This window comes from Puma concolor, chromosome E3 (genome assembly GCF_028749965.1).
Source record: "Puma concolor isolate L17-30 chromosome E3, mPumCon1.1.hap2, whole genome shotgun sequence".
Classification (NCBI taxonomy): Eukaryota; Metazoa; Chordata; class Mammalia; order Carnivora; family Felidae; genus Puma; species Puma concolor.
This window is the reverse complement of record NC_141682.1, coordinates 39,013,328-39,033,405: the sequence shown is the minus strand read 5'-3', so window position 1 is coordinate 39,033,405 and position 20,078 is coordinate 39,013,328. Positions and strand designations below refer to the sequence as shown.

General features: G+C 54.8%; 1 protein-coding gene across 1 annotated transcript in view; it reads right to left on the bottom strand.

Moving 5' to 3' along the window:
• CORO7 (coronin 7) overlaps positions 1-17,992 on the bottom strand; it is a 57,753-nt gene extending 39,761 nt beyond the window's left edge. Inside the window, exons 1-6 of the mRNA XM_086692149.1 lie at positions 17,831-17,992; positions 14,904-15,000; positions 13,662-13,736; positions 9,882-9,952; positions 9,256-9,439; positions 6,531-6,607 (exon numbers count right to left, since the gene is read on the bottom strand). Of these exons, the coding sequence (XP_086548275.1) occupies positions 6,531-6,607; positions 9,256-9,439; positions 9,882-9,952; positions 13,662-13,736; positions 14,904-15,000; positions 17,831-17,890 (564 nt within the window). The 5' untranslated portion in view covers positions 17,891-17,992. The remainder of the gene's footprint in view (positions 1-6,530; positions 6,608-9,255; positions 9,440-9,881; positions 9,953-13,661; positions 13,737-14,903; positions 15,001-17,830) is intronic.
• Positions 17,993-20,078: the final 2,086 nt, after the last annotated feature.

Below are 20,078 nucleotides of genomic sequence, written 5' to 3'. Positions count from 1 at the left end.
AGTAGGCCAGCCACAAAAGGACAAATCGTCTATGATTCACTTACACGAGGTATTTAAGGTAGCTCAAATCACACACGGGGAACAGAATGGCGGTTACTGAGGGCTAGCGGGGAGAGGGGGCAAAGGGACGTTGTTGTTTAATGGGTAGAGAGTTTTGGTTCAGGAGACCTGTTTCACAACAATGTAAATAAACTTAACATTACCGTATATTTAAAAAATGCTCAAGGGGCGCCTAGGTGGCTCATCGGCTAAGCGGCCAACTCTTGATTTCAGCTTAGGTTATGATCTCACGGTTCCTGGGTTTGAGCCCCACGGTGGGTTCTGCTTTGACAGCATGGAGCCTGCCTCGGATCCTCTGTCTCCCTCTCTCTGCCTTTCCCCAATTTACACGTGTTCATGTACACGTGTGCTCTCTCTCTCAAAAGTAAGTGTTAACAAATTTTTTAATGGTTAAGATGGCAAATTTTATGATGCGTTTTTTACCACCATAAAGAAGTAGCTCTTGGTCCACAAAAAGCCATGGAGGGCCCACGAGTGCACCTGACTAAGGGAAAGAAGCCAATCTGGAAAAGCTGTGTGTTGTATGATTTCAACTACATGACATCCGCGAAAAGGCAAATAACATTTGGGAGACAGCAAAAGAATCAGTGGTTGCCAGCAGTTTGGAGGGGGATGGTGAATGGGTGAAGCACAGGGCACTTGAGGGCGGCGAAGCTATTCTGCACAATGCTGTCACGGTGGGCACGTGATGTCATGCGTTCGTCAAAACCCCTACAATGCATCATCCAGAGTGAGCCCTCGTGTAAACTGTGACCTTCAGTTCATGCAGCAACAGCGGTTACAGCAGATGCACCACCCCAACCAACGCGAGACCAGACAGGAAGGAGGGACATGAGAACCCCAGGTACCAGGTACTAGCTGCTCAGTTTCTGCCTGGTTCCCACTTGGGTGCTGAGATGAACCTTGAAGGACAGGCAGAGCTTGCACTGGGAAGGGAAAGGTATTCAAAGGAGGTGGATATGCATGAACAAAAATATGGAAACAGGAACTTGCTGACACGTGACATGAAGGGGAAGACAAGGTCATGCCAGGAGACCAGACGGTGGGAATGGAGGGGGCAGCGGGTGAGTGCTGGACAAGTGGACAAGTGAACAACAGAGAGGGCCAGGCCCAGGACTTCCTGACACGCTGGCAGGGTCCCAGGGTCCTTGGGTCACTCCTGTCAAAGTCTTCCCAGCCGGCAGTTCACAGAGCACTTGCTATGTGCCATGCGGGAACCAGGCCCGGCCCCAGGATCAGCCGTGCTGTGCGGCACCACCCACAGCCTTGAGTTCAGGAGGACGCTGTCTAGAGGTGCACAGGACAGAAACAGGCCGAGAGAAGAGCGAACGATGGAGACAGATGGAGAGAGGCACAGACTGACAGAGACAGAGAACAGGGAGAGAACAGAGAGAGACAGAGAGACAGAGGGACAGAGGACAACCAGAGATCGAGGAGAAACAGGGCAGCGAGAGACAGACAACAGGGAGAGGCAGCGAGAGACAGAGGATCTTGAGAGACTATGGGCAAGAGAGAATGCCTCTTTGGGGCGCCTGGCTGGCTCAGGCATTTAAGCGTCCAACTCTTGACTCATGACTCAGGTCATGATCTCATGGATGGTGGGTTTGAGCCCCGCGTTGGGCTCTGTGCTGACGGTGAGGAGCCTGCTTGGGATTCTCTCTCTCTGCCCTTCCCCCTCTTGTATTCTCTGTCTCTCTGAGAATGAGTAAATAAGTTTTATTTATTTACTTTTAAATGTTTATTTATTTTTGAGACAGAGACAGAGATCGTGAGCCAGGGAGGGGCAGAGAGAGAGAAGGGAACAGAGGATCAGAGGCAGGCTCTCTGGTGACAGCAGTGCGCCCGACACAGGGCTCGAACGCATGAGCCTTGTGACCATGAGATCACGACTTGAGCTGAAGTCAGATGCCCAACAGACTGAGCCACCCAGGCGCCCCAATAAATAAACTTCAAAAAGAGAGAGAGAGAGAAAAAGTCTCCTGGCAACAGGGGCCACTCCCATCAGGAGCCATGTGGAGAGACAGATGGCCTGGGTTTGGATGCCAACTCCAGCACTTACGGGCTCTGTGACCTGGGCAAACCCCTAAGCCCCGGGTAGGACGAGGACAAGTGATAGCAACACGTCTCACAGGTCAGAGTCCCAATTCTTGCCTCATGGGTGCTCCCCAAAGGCAGCTGGGCCACCAAATGCAGGGGGTTCAACACTGGATCCACACCAGGGGTCAGACTGGGCACTGGAGGCTGGCCTGGCCTGCTGGGCCACGGCAGAGGGGGTGGCCCTGGGTGGCCAAGGTGTATGTCCTCACTGGGCTCACAGACACAACCGGACCACGTGGAGCGGGATCGCAGCTTGCCTGCCCATCCGTGAGGCCGACACGCCCCCTAGTGGTTGGCTGCATTTCCCTCAGCTGGAGGAGCTGGGAAGAGAACAGGCAGGGGCTTCTGCGGTAAAATCAGGGGTCCTGGGAGGCAGAACCAGACAGCCAGCAGGAGATGGTGTGGAGAGGGGGAAGCCCCGAGAGGAAGCAGAGTGTCCCCCACGCTGTACCCAAGTCAAGCAGTCCTGTGTATAAACCTAGAGCCCAGCCTGCAACCCGTCTGAGCAGAGCTCCCTCCTGTGGAGGGCGGGCCCCTCACTGGCTCCCCGACGTGCTCAGGACAAACCCACGGATACCTCCTCCTGACCTTCAGTCACGGGGGGAGGGCCCCCCCCCAGGACCATTCCCCAAAGGTTTTGGCATTTCAGACTCCCGACCAGGATCCTGAGGGTGCCCCTTGACAGGAGAGGGCAGCAGCAAACTCAGGACCGCGGTGGCCCCCAGCCACCACTGACAGCTCGGAGTGGAGATCACACCCTGTAGGACAGCGTCCCCCCCAGGATGCTGCACCCAGACGCGGCAATGTCAGGTGCTGTGTCCCCACAGGTAGAACACCCAGGTCCAGGAAAGCAGAGGTGGGCGTGGGGGAGGGCTCTACTCCAGCCACCCATGTGGGGAACCAGTGGTTCCTACTCCACAATCTCAGGCTCCTGGGTCGAGAGGGGCAGGAGAGTTCCACCGGACCGAGCTGTGGCCTCATCACACTCACTCATCCTCAGGAGACAACAGCCTATAGGAAGCTGACTCATCACGCCAACAGGAGGTGGCAGGACACAGAGGGGCATTCTGCGACCGGGTCACTTTTCACCCCCCCCACCCCACCATTTAAACTGGGAGGCAAATGGGGCTCAGACCCCTGGGGAGGAGTGCCTGGACAGCTGCACACTTCCTCAGTAAACCCTCTGCTAACTCCCCAGAGCTGACATCCTCCTTCCCATGCTCTAGGCCCTCCTCCCTGCCCTCGGTCACCCAGTCCCGTCCCCAGTCCCGGAGGCCTGGCACCTGCACTGCCCCCTCTCCTGGGGGCTGCAACACTCCTCATGGCCTCCCCATGCCCCCCCCCCCCCAGCTCCACCCCCTCTTGCTGGATTCCCCCCCTCCCCCATGCCCACTGCTCTCAGCTGGCCTCATACTCGCCCTCGCCCCACCCGCCTCCCTTCGCCGGCGGTCGCCCGCACCTCCTTTTGCTGGCACTCCTCACCTGGCTGCCTCCTCACACGGCAGGAGCCCTGGGAGACAAGGCTGCATCCTAATCCAACTCTTTGTAGCCTCACGGAAACCAGAAACCACCGTGCTGGGCTGTGAGCTCTGTGGAGGGGAGGGGTCTCTCTGACTGCTCCACAGGAAGTGACCCATGTCAAGCCTCTAGACACCTGACTCTCAGACATCCTGCCTGCAACTGGGCTGGGGGCCTGGAGCTGACACGGGGCAGTGGATGCAAGACCGAGAGAAGCCACCTCCCTCCAGGCTGCAGCCTGGACTGGCCTTGTGGGCCGCAGCTCTTAAGTGAAGGACCATCCAAGTCACACCTGCAGGCCACGGGTGGACACTGGCGGGATCCCCCTCACCAGGAAGCCATCCAGCCTTGTGGCCAGAGAGAGCTCTAAGAGAGGTGGCCCCGGCTTGCCCTGAGCCCCACAGCCATACCGCAGGCAGGCCAGTCCGGGCGAGGGCCATTAACATCAGAACATTCATACTGGTGGAGACCACACCTGCACCTCCCGTGAGGATGCTGCCCTCATCTGCTCAGGGCCGCTCTGCTACTGGGGAAGCCAAGGCACCTTCCCACTATCCTCTGTCACAGCTGCAGATCTGAGCCCTTCAGGCACCCACTGGAGGAGCTCTAAGGCCAGAGAAGGGCAGGGGCCCAGCGGCAGGGCTTCCGCCTGCGGGACCGGTGCTCCTGCTGCCCCACGTTTCGGATGAGAAGCGGCAGAGCAGCAGGTTCAGAGGACGGAACAGACACCCAAGTCCCCTCCCAAAGCCCAGGCTGGAACCACAACCTCCACACACAGCCCCAGGAGGCTGGCATTACTCCTCTGGAAGACAACTCGGGAAAATCTACCAACCAGCTGACAAACCTTCACAACCTCCAAGCCAGCAATGTCCCTGGTAAAAATCTAGACCCAGGGTGGCGGGTGGGGGGAGAGGGAGCTAAGGCCCTCAGGCCAAGTCAGCCAAATCCAACCCACAACCCGAGATCTGATTCTGCAGTTACAGTTTTACTAGAACGTGGACATGCCCACCATTTACATTTGTCTGTAGCTGCTTCCTTGTTACAAAACGGCACCGACAGAGACAGTGTGGCCTGCAAAACCCAAAGTATGTACTATCTGGTCCTTTACAGAAGTTTGCCGGCCCCTAAGCTTTCTAAGCTAAGAAAGTCACATTGAGGGGCGCCTGGGTGGCTCAGCTGGTTAAGCGTCTGACTTTGGCTCTCACGGTTTGTGAGTTCAAGCCCCATATCAGGCTCTGTGCTCATAGCTCAGAGCCCGGAGCCTGCCTTGGATTCTGTGTCTCCCTCTCTCTCTCTCTCTGCCTCTTCCTGGTTCATGCGCACGTGCTCTCTCTCTCTCTTTCCTCCTCTTTCTCAAAAATAAATAGACGTGGGGCGCCTGGGTGGCGCAGTCGGTTGAGCGTCCGACTTCAACCAGGTCACGATCTCGCGGTCCGGGAGTTCGAGCCCCGCATCAGGCTCTGGGCTGATGGCTCAGAGCCTGGAGCCTGTTTCCGATTCTGTGTCTCCCTCTCTCTCTGCCCCTCCCCCGTTCATGCTCTGTCTCTCTCTGTCCCAAAAATAAATAAAAAAAAAGTTGAAAAAAAAAATTAATAAAAAAAAATAAAAAAATAAAAATAAATAGACGTTAAAAAAAATTTTTTTTAAAGTTATGTTGAGGGGCACCTGGATGGCTCAGTCGGCTAGGCGTCCAACTCTTGGTTTCGGCTCAGGTCATGATCTCACGGATCGTGGGTTCGAGCCCCACGTTGGGCTCTGTGTTAACAGTGCAGAGCCTGCTATGGATTCTCTCTTACTCCATCTCTCTGCCCTTCCCCAGTGTGTGTGCACACAGTGTCTCAAAATGAATAAATAATCTTAAACTTTTTTTTTTAATTTAAGAAAGTCACATTTTGCAAACAAAAAACAAAACCCCTCAAAAAATCTGTATACAAATATATTCAGATGTTATAACTTGTAATAGCATAACTCAAGTGAACTCGTAAATCTGAATGATAGAATATTTTCTGTGATGTTCATTCAATTACTGATGAACTGGAAAACATACATATTACACAGAACGTAAAACACAGGGTAGAGTAACGTGGAGAGTGCGATCTCAACACATACAGGAAAACATGCCTAAGAAAAGTTCAGAGAGAAAGATGTCAAGATGGTGACAGACATCGCCCCTGGGTGGGGAGGATTACAGGTGATTTTTTTTTACTTTTCCACTCCTGTCCCAAATTTGTAAAACAGGCACAAACTACGCTCCTCTGGTAACCATAAAGTAAAAACTCCCGGTGGTGGTGGTGACTATCTCCTGCCACTCTCCTCCTTCCCTCCCTCTCGACCTCACTCACTCGGTGAAGAGCTAAGGGCATGCGAATCAGGGCAGAGAGGGCTTCTCATTGGAGGGGGAGGTCACAGCCCCAACCTGTCCAGCTGGTGCTTCTGTCTGGAACGCCTGTCCCCCCCTCCTCAGCGAGGGAGGCCCCACCTCGCTGTCCCTGGGAAGGGGCGTGCACCAGCGGAGACGGAGCAAGCGAACCACGCCCTGCTGCACGACCACCTTGCCCTCCAGCAGGGACTGCTTGGGGGCTAGCGGCCCCCGCTGACTGCAGAGCACAGGCCAACACCTGGAACTTACTGTCTAATGAACCAAATGGGAAATAAAACTTGACACCAAAAAAACAAAAATGAAAACAAAAACAAAAACCCACCTGGAAAATGGGTCTTCCAAGAAGGCAGAGAAAAGAATTTTGGAAAGAGGATCTCCCAGGTATGCAGACCCCACATTTTCTCTTTCAGAGAAGCCCTTGGTCCCCCTGGCCCCCCCCCCCCACGGAGCCAAGTCTCACTGTCCAGCTGCTTACCTTGCACGTCGTGCCCACCAGGGCTCCATCCCGGCTCCAGACAGCACCCTGCACCAGGTCCCCATGGGCCGCCAGCTCTGTAGAGAAGCAGCCAAGGTCAGGAGGGCATCTAGTGTCTCCCCACCCTGCCCTGGGCAATGGGAGCACCAGGGAAGCGGGTGCAGGAGGACCTGGCTGGGGATAACTTCCCAGGGTGCAGGCCGGAGCTGCAAGAGCCCCTCTCCTGCGGGAAGAGCACGAGGTGCATGTCCTCCCAGACACGCTGCACTGCACCCGGGACTTCTCCCTTTAGCCCTGCCCTCAGCAGGCCACGCTTGCACTCAAAAACCTTCTGAGGCTCCCTGCTCCTCAGACGGGCTCTCACTTCCCACCCAGGGTTACTTCCAGTCACTCACCAACACACCCCACCTAAGTGACACCACCCCGTGGCTGAGCCACATTCCCACCTTGGACTCTGCTTGGGCCACCCCTGCTCCTTCCCCAGTGTGACAGTTTTGAAATATGTCCACATAGGCATAGGGGCTCAGTCAGTTAAGCATCCAACTTCGGCTCAGGCCATGATCTTGCGGTTCATGAGTTCGAGCCCCACATTAGGCTCTGTGCTGACAGCTCAGAACCCGAAGCCTGCTTCAGATTCTGTGTCTACCTCTCTGCCCCTCCTCCACCCTCTCCCTCTCTCTCAAAAATAAATAAACGTTAAAAAATTTTTTTGGAAATACATCCACAAATTTTTTGATGCTCCTCCTATTATAGGTTGAATTGTCTCCCTCACGAAAAGATGCTGGGACGTCTGGCTGGCAATATTGAAAGAGCATGTGACTCTGGATCTTGGGAGTCATGAGCTGGAGCCCCTGTGGGGTGTAGACATTACTTAAAAATAAATAAACGTAAAAAAAAAACAAACAAGGATGCTGACATCCTAACCCTCAACACCTGAGCTGCTATAACTTTATCCGGAAACGGGGTCTTTGCAGATCAAGTTAAGCTGGTATCATTACGGTGGACCCTAGTCCTATATGACTGGTCCTCATGAAAAGGGAAATGTGGACACAGAATTGGACGTGCACAGAGGGAAGACGATGCGAAGACACGGAGAAGACGCCACGTACAAGCCAAGGGACACCTGAGGCTATGGACACAAGGAGAGAGACCCAGACTGTCCACCAGGGGCAGCCAGCCGCCATGCTGTGGGGGCACTCAGGTGGCCCGGGGACAGGCCCCATGGCAAGGACTGAGGCATCCTGCTCATAGCCAGCACCGTGTCCATGAACCCTCTGAGAAGCTGAGCCTCCGGCCCCAGTCACATCTTCAGATGACGAAGCCAGTGTCTCAACTGTAGCCTCGTAAGAGACCCTTAGCCAGAACCACCCGGCTAAGCAGCTCTCAGATCTTGGACCCTCAGAAACTGTGACATAAACAGATGCTCCTAATTGTTTTAAACCCCTAAGTTTTGTGATCACTTGTTCTGCAGCAGCAGAGGACCACTATGCCAGGGCTTATTGCCCCGAGATCAATCCCAGCCCTGCCACCCACTTGCTCCTTGTTCTTGGTCAAGTTGTTTAACCTCATCTGCAACATGCAAGGCCCTCAGCACAGTGGCAGCACGAGAGGACCTGAGACGCAGCAGTTACAGCTGGGTGACCCCCTAGTGACATCCTGCCTGGTAACCTTCACCTCTGCTCCAAAGGTTAAGCTGGTCTCCTTGACTATACCAGGAGCTCTCTGTGCGTAGTTTATGCTACTGGGGGCCCTTGGTTGGCCCCTGGGTCCCAGCCCCAGAGATGGGGACACCACCTTGGTGTCCCGCCCTGGTCACCCTGCACAGTTCTAGAAGGCAAGGCTGTCCTTTAACTCATTGAGCCTCGCATCTTTTCCCTAAAAAGGGGACGAGCGTGTCAGGGCCTCGGCAGAAACGACTCAGTGGCATCACCAGAGAACACCAGGGCTCCGTGGGGGTCACAGTGCAGGGTCGTAACCATTCACTGAGTAATCGGGCTCTAGACTGTCATCATCTACGCGTAGTCTGAATGTTTGTATCGCCCTACGAGTTGAAGCCTAACTCCCACTGTGTTTGGAGGCAGGGCTTGAAAGAGGTGATTAGGTCACAAGGGTGAAGCCTCCCAAACCGGATTAGTACCCCTAAGAAAGGGGCCCTGAGAGTGTCCTCGTCCCTTCCACCACGTGAGGACACACCACCAGGACGACCATCTGTGACCCAGGAAGTGGGTTCTCACCAAACACGGAACCTGCCGTCACCCAGATCTTGGACGTCCAGCCTCCGGAACCACGAGAAATGAGCGCCCCGGCTGTGGTGGTGTGTTAGAGCAGCTGGACTCGGGATGGACTAAGACAGGCTAGGTCATGAAATCGAGAGAAGCGTGGGGGAAGGGGCTGTAAGAGAGCAAAATCCCCGCCTGGCAGAGAAGCAGCCAGACGTTTGTTTTCAAAATCGAAGTGACATACAGTTCGAGAAATAACAGTAGGAGGAAGTTATTTAGACATATGGAAGAAAAACAGCTACATGAAATGAAAACAGATGCCTAAAGGAAGTGGGGACGGATGGAGCATGTGTAATACGTCTGCTGGAATCTTACCACCTTTCAAACCACGTACACAGGAAACTTTAACACAGATTTTAAAATTCACGTTAGCAAAAACATAAAGCAACAGAGTGCCGTCCAGCCGGGGGGCCGCCCAAGGTGGGCAAGGCCAGCACGGCCCGTACCTGTGAGGGCCTGCTGCTTGGTTACATCCCAGACCTTCACGGCGGTGCCCGCCGCACTCACCAGGACACCATCCACAGTGGGGTGGAACTGCAGTACCTCCACCTGGACGCCCTCAGGGCCCAGCACCAGCCCCGGCACCGAGGGCAGCGCCTGGCCAGGGGCCGGTAGTCGCCACAGCTTCACCTACGGGAAACAGCAGGTCGGTGAGCCCAGGGCTGGAGACAGACTCCAGCTGGTCTTGCCCAGGGCTGCCCCCAACCCCAAGAGTTGTACCTGGACATAGAGGCTGTGCATCCTGTGTTAGGAAAGCCAGGGTAATCCAGCCCAGAATCATAGGGTGTAATTAGAGGCGGGGGTGGGGGAGACAGGAGCCACGGAGTGGGGCTCTGCTCTGTCTCCTCAATGTCCCACACCACCCCAGTCCTGCTCTCCTTAGGCAGCCAAGCAGCAGAATGGCAAGTCAGGGCCACAGCTCCCAGCAAGCACACAGAAGCTCACGGGAGCTGGTGTAGATCAAGGAACTGAGAATTTGGGCTAGCCCAGCCCTGGAGGTCTGTGGAGGGGCTGAGGGCCCTTGAGGGGAGGGGGAGGCGCATTGAGCAACTTGTCCAGCAGCTCCACTCACCGTCCTGTCGGCTGAACCCGTGGCCAGAAGAAAGTCATCAAAGGGAGAGAAATCCAAGTCTGTGACCAGGTCTGTGGGAGAGCAACGACTGACATGGGCCTCATGAGAACTCACCAGAACTTTGTTTCCAGCCCGATGTGATGTCTCCCCAAGGCAGAGAACCGCAGCCTAGGGTTTCACAGGGGACACCTCTGCCCACACGGTGGCGGGCTGAAAGCCCACAAGGAAAGGCACTTCTGGAAACCCCTGCCTGTGATATACATGCCCCAGAACGGGCAAAGCCCTGCATCAGGAAGCTAGCAGGATGACAGACACAAAGCTCCTCAAACTACTGAGCACCTGCCTTTGCTCAAAACCCAGAATGCAATGCGGGGTTCAGCACATCAACATGTGAATGAATGCGAGTACCAGCCCTGCTCTGGGCCCACAAGGTATTCACAAACCAGACAGTTGCCACCCAGCCCTAGGAGACCCTCACCACCTCACACGTCTCTGCAGGCGTGGCAAAACATGGACTGAGCACGCAGGGGGACCCCAAGGTCAGGGGTCAGGGCAGCTTCATGGAGGAGGCACGGGGAGCCCTGGGGAATATGAAGGACCAGAAGAGGTTAGAACATCTGGGAGGCGGGGCCTGGATGACGGGCCTAGGCTAGGAGCTCTCTGCTCCTCAGGTCCCACCGGGGCTGACACTTGGCTAGAGGGCACCTGACCCGAGCCTGAGCAGCCAGCTGCTCTCATAAGGCAATTAAACCAGGAAGTGAGGTCTGGTGACAGGGTGCCTCAGGGACTAGCCTTGGGGGGAGGGCAGCCAGCTGGGAAGGAGCCGTCAGGTCCTAGCCAGGACCCTCCTAAGGCCTGTACATCCAGCTGCTCCTTCAGCTCTGGAAGCTCCCCAGGCTTTCAGTTCTGGAAGCTTTCCTCCAAATCCCTTTTTGGCTAAAGCAAGTTGGAGCTGGCCTCAGTTCTTTGCAATCTAAGAACCTGAACTGCTCAGGTCCGGAAGGCCAGGAGAGGGAGACAGGGGCACACAGAGTGAGCCACAGCGCAGAGAGGAAACCCACAGTTCCTGAAACCAGCAGGGGGTGTGAGCATGATGGCCAGGCTTGCATCACCAGAGCAAGGCGCACGGTGACTTTCCCTGCTGCCTGCCGCCCCAGTGGGGTCAAGCAGGTATGCTTTCCTCTCAGGCCAGAGCCAGACTCCGGGCACCCCAGCCGAAAGAGACAAAGACAAGGAGCAGTGAAGACAGGGACCCCGTGGGACAGCCCTGGCCCAGACTCCTAGAACAATGCCACCCTGCTTGTGGGCTCCACACTGGACAGGGCAGTGGTCAGCGAGAGCCACCTGGCATTCCCAAGGGGATGAGAAGCAGCGACCGGGTCGACCTGAGTGCGCAGCTGAGCTGACAGGCCAGTGTTCCGTACGTGCATTTACCTCACCGAATCCTCACAACCACCCCTCGGGATGGCACTGTGGCATCATCCCCAAGCGGAGCATGGGGACAGAAAGGTTAAGTAACCAGCCCAGAGTTACACAGCTAAGAAAGGGCCAGGCTGGTGGTTGTGCGGGCAGTTTGGTTTCAGAACCTACATCCTCAGCATACCACCGCACTGCCTCTCCCAAATCGGAGCAAGCACCCAGCCGCCCCACAGCCCATAACGCAGGACTATTCTCTCAGCGCTTCCCAGCCATCTGCTCTCCTGGGCAGCTGGGCTGGAGGGCCGCTTGGCCTTGAGCCAGGAGGCAGAAGGCACCCCCAAAGGCAGGGAGGCAGCCAGAGGCCAGCCCACCGCACTGCCCCCCACCACCGCACCTAAGAGGACAGAGTGTGCCACTGTCTCCAAAGCAGGTTCTCAGGAGCCAAAGTTATCCCGGGAGCAGTGTGCCGGCAAGGTCAACAGTTGAGGCCGTGGTGAGGCTACCAGCCCTCAGAAGAGGCTTGGTCCAGCTTCTCCTCAAAGCCCTCCCAGTAACGGGGCCTTACAACCTACAGACACCAGCAGCCCGGGGCAGTTCCCCCATGGGTCAAGTGCACCAAGGACACAGGGGTCTCACAAGACCCGGTTCCGAGTCTGGCTCAGCCAACCGCGGTGCCGGTGTTGGCAGGTTCCGGATCTCTTCAAGCCTCAGTTTTCTTAGCTAAAAAATGGTTAAAAATCTACTTCAAAAAGGTGTAAGAGTGGATGAGAAAGCAGACTTCTTCCACGTGTTACAACACAGACGAACCTCAAATCACGAAACTCCGTGAAAGAGGCCAGATTTTAAAGACTACGTGTGGTGTAATTCCATTTATGTCAAGTGTCCAGAAAAGGCTGCGCTGTAGAGCAAAAGCTGGCGAACGTCTTCTGCAAAGGGGGAGGCAGTAACTATCTCAGGGTTTGAGGGCCAGACGGTCTCTGTCACAACTACTCAATTGTGTAGTTGCTGGGAGAAAGCAGTCACAGGCTGAATGTCAATGAAGAGGCGTGACCACGTCCTCACAAGACTATTTACAAAGACAGCAGCTGGCCGGGCAGCGGAGGGAGCTCCAAGACCCTGGCAGCAGGGGCAGGAAGAGGATCCACTGGCACCAGAGGTGGAAATGAAGTAACTGCAAAGGGGCACGAGGACCCTTTGCGGAAACGTCCTGACACTGGGTTACAGATACCTACCTCTGTAACTTTATTTTTTTATTATTATTTTTTTAATGTTTATTTATTTTTGAGACAGAGAGATAGAACATGAACAGGGAGGAGCAGAGAGAGAGGTAGACACAGAATCTGAAACAGGCTCCAGGCTCTGAGCTGTCAGCACAGAGCCCGACGCGGGGCTTGAACTCACGGACCGTGAGATCATGACCTGAGCCGAAGTCGGACGCTTAACCGACCAAGCCACCCAGGCGCCCCTACCTCTGTAACTTTAATAAAAGTAATCACACTATTAACTGAAAACAAGTAATATCAATGGAATATAAATGATACCTCAGTAAAGTTGTAAAGAGCTTTAAGAAAGAATTAGATGAGAAAACATGGACGAGGTTCTTAGTGCATAGACGGCTCCTGACCCATCTTGGCCACCATCACTCTGTTAGCTGCCGTCATCATCGTCTAGACCCCTATGCTGAGCTGCACACTCAGACTGGGGAGCCAGGGTCAGCCCCATTCTGTCAGCCGAGGTCGCCGGCCAGGCGGCCAGGAACGCCAGCAAGCCAGAGAGACTGGCCCACAGCCTCCGCCGCAGCTGCAGAGGGACAGAAGAGGCAGCTGGGCCAGGGCTGCCGCAGCCCGGGGAGAGCAAGCCGTTCTCTTGGAGTGGGCGGACTGCCAGGCGGGCTGCCGGGCGCCCCCAGAAGCAGCTGCAGCAGACAAAAGCTCTCTTTGTGAGGGCCTGTCTGCAGCCCTGCAGCCCAGCCAGACCCCTCCCTGAAGGGCCCCAAGCAGCCCTGCTGGGGAGGATGGCTGGTGGTGAGGGGTGCCTCCTGGGTTCCAGGAGAGCACAAGGGGCTAAGAACTCCACAGGGTTGAGTCCTCTACAGTGACTGGGAGCCAGCATCAGCCTGGAGCCTGGGCTGGCCAGTGCATAACCCCCTTTCTCAGCTTAACCACCTGCAGCACTCAGCTTCCCTTCTCTCCACCCAAGTGGAATTCCCAGCCAGGACCCAGCCTTCCAATATGGACACCATCTGCACAAATGCACAGTGAAGACAGCAAGAGGGACTGGGAACCCATGGGACCGTAGGAGTCCCTGCACCCAGGGAGGGAGGAGCAAGTTCCAGACCTCCTGGGTCCAGTTTCCACTCACCTGAATGGCAGCCCAGGTGGGCCACCTGTCTCTTGTCCTCTCCTTGGCCATCCAGAGGCACAATACCCAGCACACCTGTCAAACACACATGGAGGCTCCGACATCAGGCCTGATGGGAACTGTCTGCTGCCCAGGGCTCCCAGAGGACATGAGACCCAAAGCTCAGCCTTGGACCTTCCCAGAGCCTCCACCAATCATAAGATCATAACCCTCTGGACACAGTCAGTCCAAAGTTAGGTTCTTACCCCCTACAAGAACCTTCTGTGACATCAGATGTATAGAAGACACTGGGGGAAAGGTGGTCTTTTTAGCATTGTGGGTCATACGAGGCCAGCTTAGGGCCACCGGTTGCCCCTTTTCCCAGCTTTACCTGAGAAAGAAGCTATCACTCAAGGGCACCGGGGCCGAAAGACAGGACACAGGTCAGGGCCAATGGCATATGTGAGCCTCTAGAGATGGCTCTGTCTAAAGCCTCTGGACCTTTTACTTATATGAGCTAAAGAGGTACCAGAGGGTTAATAAAGATTTGAATGGAGGGGCGCTTGGGTGGCACAGTCGGTTAAGCATCCGACTTCAGCCAGGTCACGATCTCGCGGTCCGTGAGTTCGAGCCCCGCGTCGGGCTCTGGGCTGATGGCTCAGAGCCCGGAGCCTGTTTCCGATTCTGTGTCTCCCTCTCTCTCTGCCCCTCCCCCGTTCATGCTCTGTCTCTCTCTGTCCCCCAAAAAATAAATAAACGTTGAAAAAAAAAATTAAAAAAAAAAAAAAAAAAAAAAGAGGTACCCGATTTTTGTCAGTTTGAGGTCTGAGTTAACGCTAGCAACAAAAAAAGTCCCGAGTGACATAGGGAGCTTTTCAAATCTTGGTGTTCTTACTGACCTGAGCCATTCTCAGGCCCCCAGATGAGGAGGGGGCTGCATATGGGGATCAGCTGAAAACAAAGGGGACAGTCCCCTCGGTGTCTTCCTGGCCAATCTCTTAAAAACCACAGCCAGGGGGAAAACAAACACACAAAAACAAACAAACCCACAGCCAGTGTAGTTTATACAAAGTATACACACATGCCCTAATCAAAATCAATCTGATTACTGCACTTGACCAGTTTGTAGGGGTCTAAGGCCCTTCATGGTGCTGACCTCTGAGCCCCATGAGGATCCCCTAAGCCTCCAACCTGAAATGAGTCTGCCCTTCCGACCCATCCTAATTAGGATGACAACGTATGAATCTATGTCCACCTTCCTACCTGGACGGTCAGAGTTAAACGCAATCAAGTGGCAGCTGGATTTGATATGGTTCCCACACGAGGGTGTGGTTCCTGCTCGAATGTCACCGATCCAGGCCTGAAAATAAAGAATAAGAATTGTGATGGACAGGCCTCTGATCGTAACTAAAGCAGGGGGTGGGTTATAATGCAGGGAACTCGACCTTAAAGCTGCACCACTACAAATGCATTCCTTTAGATCCAACCCTGTCCCCATTCACGCACTCCCTTAGAATATTCAAAATGTTCCTGAAATAATAACCTAAGTCATGGAGGGAACAATTTTGTCTATTAAATCTCTAATAAGGGTGAGAAGGCTGTCAGCAGTGACCTCAGGCTAAATGAAGTCAAGAAGCCAACTGAACAGTGTGTGTGGTCAGGGGACTGTTTCTGTTAAAAGGGAGAGAGAGAAGCAGAGAAAGCAGAAGTGAGCACCTAAGACAGAAGATAGACTCAACTTCCTCCAGGGCACTGCTGAAGGCCTCCACCAAGTACAGGGGGTGTCTCCTACGAGCCCCAGGAGATAACACTCAAGCTCAGAAAGGGGAAGAACCAAGGCCTCTCCACAAAGTCTCATAGAAAGGTGAGCAATGCACCTCCACGAAAAGATGATAATGTTAACACCCCCACAGACGGGGGGTGGGGGGGTGGGGGGTGGGCAGAGGAGCACTTTTTCTGAAACTAAGACCAACAAGGCCCACGTTTTCTCTGTTGGTATCAGAGCACTGTACAACACTCCTGCCTGCTTCCTGACACCCGAGCCGCCTTGTTTTCCAGCCCACCCACCCACAGCACGCCGGAAACCACCCCCATCGTGCAAGTTTCTATTTCAGTGTTCACCTGCCATGGGTAGAACATTACCTTCTTGCATTATTTTTTCCTCCTGATTCATGTTTACTGTTCAGAGTGACGGGGAATATCTCTGAAAAGGAGAACAGATCACCTGTCCTCCCCTCTCCCTAACCTAAAGTGTTTAAAGCTTTCTCTGTAATCCCTGGTCCCATGCTTGACTGTTTACATTGCTGGACTAAGGCCCACCTGGGACAAGCCCCAAGGCCCATCAAGTATACTCGAGACCCTTTCAGGGAGCGCTGATGGCACTCAGAAAGACGGTATTAATGCAAATCTGAGCCAATCTCTACCCAATGCTCTCCACTTTCGACCTTTTAATGGCTCCCAACCGCACTCAGAAAACACCCAACTGGGGGGGCCTGGGTGGCTCAGTCGGTTAAGCATCTGACTTTGGCTCAGGCCATGATCTCACGGTTCGTGGGTTCGAGCCCCGCGTCAGGCTGGGGACTGACAGCTCAGAGCCTGAAGCCTGCTTTAGATTCTGTGTCTCCCACTCTCTGCCCCTCCCCCACCTGTGTTCTGCCTCTCTCTCAAAAACGAATAAACGTTTTTAAAAGCTTTTTTTGGGGCGCCTGGGTGGCGCAGTCGGTTAAGCCTCCGACTTCAGCCAGGTCACGATCTCGCGGTCCGTGAGTTCGAGCCCCGCGTCAGGCTCTGGGCTGGTGGCTCAGAGCCTGGAGCCTGTTTCCGATTCTGTGTCTCCCTCTCTCTCTGCCCCTCCCCCGTTCATGCTCTGTCTCTCTCTGTCCCCAAAATAAATAAACGTTAAAAAAAAAATTAAAAAAAAAAAAATAAAAGCTTTTTTTTTTTTTTTTTTTTTTTTTAAAGAAAACCATCCAACTTCTTCCTGTGGTCCTTGAGCTCTGCAGGACGGCTCTGGACTCATGTGACACACCCTGCTTCCCCAACACTGCCCCCCATCCACCCGGGGCTCACCTTCCATTCCTCTGCTAGGCTCTTTTCCACCCTACTTTTCTTGTATCTGGCTGCTTCTCATCCTTCTGGTCTCATCTTAAATGTCACCTCCTCCCTGCAGCTGACCCTGACCACTGTACTGAGAATGACCTCCACGTGGCCATTTAGCTCCTTTGTTCTTCAGGGCACTTACTACAACTTGCAGAGCCCTTGAAGGCCTGTCTGCTTGCTGGCTGTCTCCCTCACAGGGGTGTAGGCAGTACAGAGGAAGGAAAGTGCGGTCGTGTTCACAGTGGTGGTTTCAGGAGCAGAGGGGAAGTACAGAGAAAATATCGTCCAGAGATTGAAAACTGGGCTTCTGCCCCAGGCTACCCTGCTGTGCTTTTGCTCCTGAGGGGGTTACTAGAGGTCAGTTCCTAAGCCTTCCAAATAACATTGGGAGCAGCAGACCAGGACTGGCATCATCTCTAAAGCATACCTCTCATCAGGCCGGCTGCCCTTCCGGGGGTCTGAGACGCCCCCTAACACCTGGCTCAGCTCTTCCTCTGGGCTCCACCTCCTTGGGCCTCCCCAGACCCCACCCAGCCCCTGGCAGCATCACCCCAGTAAGAGAAGAGCTGCTCTTGCGCCAGCCACGAGAGAAGGAAGCGCCGGCGGAAGCCCGAGGGAGGGGCGCGCCTCTGTCTGAGGGGCTCCTGTTCTTCAGCTGACACACCCGGACTCGCGGAGGCCAGGGGAGAGACAGGCATCCCTTCCACACCCCAGCCCCGGGCAGGGCCGATCCGGGCGGCAGGGAGGAGCTGGTGCCAGCAGCGCCCGGCCGCGGCTCCCCAGTGAGGCCGACCGGAAGCGGAGAAGGCAGGCAGCCTCGCAGGCCTCAGGCCTCCGCCGGGTCGGGCTGGTTACACCAGTTGGGGGTCCCAGGGCGAGGCGGGGGAGCTAGCGAACCGCGGGTCTCTCGAGAGGAGAGAGAGAGAGACCGGGTCAGGGAGCGCCGGACTCTGCCCTCCGGGTGCGACGGAACAACCCGGACGCCTGGCCCAGGCCTGAAGGGGGCGCCCCGGGGCAGGAGGGCTCGGGGGTCCCCGCGCGGGTCTGGGGAGGGGGAGGGGCAGGGTGCGGGTCCTGCGGGCAGGGCTCACCTCGCGTCGGGACGGCCGGGCCTCCATGTGCCGGAACTTGGACACCTTGAAGCGGCTCATGGCGACGGGGAAGGCGGCGGGCGCAGCTTCGAAGACCCGGGCGTCGGCTCTCAGGTGCACGGACAGCCAGCCGTGACTCCCGCCGCCTCCGGCCCCGCCCGCGGCCACCCCTCTCGCGGCCACGCCCTGGAACGCCCCCGACCAATCACAGCCCGCTCCGGCCCGCCTGGCCCCGCCCCCGACCAATCGCCGCAGAGCTGTCCTGTGAGGCCACGCCCCGATGCCGGCGGGCTAGCCGCGCGGGCGAGGTCACGTGCCGCGTGCGGGTCTGGTTGTCCCCGGCTCTGCGGGGCGTGCTCCCAGGCGGGGGGCAGCGTCCAGGTTTTGCAGTCAGGGGTTTGTCACGGGAGGCTCCGGGGTATGCGGGGCGCGGCCGGGACGGAGAGGAGGCAGACGTGGACCAGCTCCACTTCGGATACTGGGACCGCCGTGCTCAGGACAGAGCAGGCGCTGACCGCGGTCACACAGCTAACGAGTGGCAGTTGGGGGAGGAACGGGAACCCGGGTCTGAGGCATATCCCAGCCGCGGACCCTCTCTAGGCCGGGTGGGCTTGAAGGCCGGGCTGGGGCCTTCAGCGTCTCGGCAGTTAGGGCACGTCTTGGCTGCAGGGCGCGATGGGGCAGGACTGACCCCTGCAAGGAAATCAATGTATGATTTACAAATAAACCCAAAGGGAGAAAGATGAGGGAAATGGGGAATACCTTTAATAGCACGTGCACCCCACCGGCGGCTTGCTTAGTCCCCGGGTCATTCAGGAAGAAAAGAGAACAAGCTTCATTCCACCTGGGGCCATTCATTCCACAAGCATTTGTTTGCGCTTTGAAAATCGAGTCCATGATTCCAGAACACGCTTTCTGCTTGCTAACAGACAGAACACCTGCTCAGGCGTGTCTGGAAAAGGGACTTTGATCTGAGGAATGTGAATGATTGCCGCGAAAATAACCTTTCCTAAGCCCATGTTAGAGAACGGCCTAGCCGCCTAGCTGGAGTTACAGGCCTACAGGGTGATTCTGAAGGCTTGGCCTGGTGGAGGGCACCAATGGACCCCACAAATGCAAGTTCCTTTTTACAGTGTTTACAGGTAAACTATGAGGACTAAAAGGCTACTTCCCTGTATCCTACCAAGGGAGTTAAAGAGCGACGACTTTGATCTCCATATACTAAAAATAGGATGCCAGTGCAGTTGAGGGAGGCCTGGAATTTGGAATTCTAAGCAGTCCGGCTGCTGCTGAAGTACAGCTTTCCCAAGGCTGCTACTCTTCAGACTCTGGAATTGCAGCAGCTTTGGAAAAGGCACCAGCAGTGCAGTCTTGGGATGGCTATGGTGTTCAATCACTGCCAATATTGCTTCTTAAAATTGTGGTGAAAAACAACATATAAAATTTACTATTTTTGACTGTATAGTTCAGTAGTGTTAGGGACATTCACACTGTTGTGCACAACCTTATTGTGCAATCCTGAGACTCTATATCCGTCAAACAACAACCCTTCATTTCTTTCCCACCAGTCCCTGGTAACCACCATTCTACTTTCTATTAGTTTGACTTTATCTTTTTTTTATTATTATTATTTTTTATTTTTAAGTAATCTCTACAGCCAGTGTGGGGCATGAACTCACAACCATGAATGAGATCAAGAGTCACATGCTCCTGGCACCTGGGCAGTTCAGTTGCTTAAGTGTCTCTTAAGTGACTCCTGATTTCGGCTCTGGTCATGATCTCAAGGTTCATGAGATTGGACCCCACATTGGGCTCTGTGCTTACATTGAAGAGCCTGCTTGGAATTCTCTGTCTCTCCTCTCCCTCTGCCCCTACCCTGTCTGTGCATGCATGTGCACACACACTCTCTCCCTCTCTCTCAAAATAAACAAACAAAAATAGAATATAAACTTAAAGAAAAAAAAAAAAACACACACAAGAGTCATGTGCTCTACCGACTGAGCCAGCCAGGCAATTCCCCCCCACCCCCACCCCTTTTCAAATCATTATTATTTTTTAGGATTTTTCTTTTTAAGTCTGATTATTATACCACTGTATTTACCACAGAATATATATCATTAATATACCACATTTTGTTTATCCAGCAACAGCCATTTGCGTTCTCCCTCCTCTTGGCTGTAGTGAATAATGCTGCGCTGAACATAGATGTGCAAATATCTCTTTAAAGCCCTGCTTTCAATTCATTGGG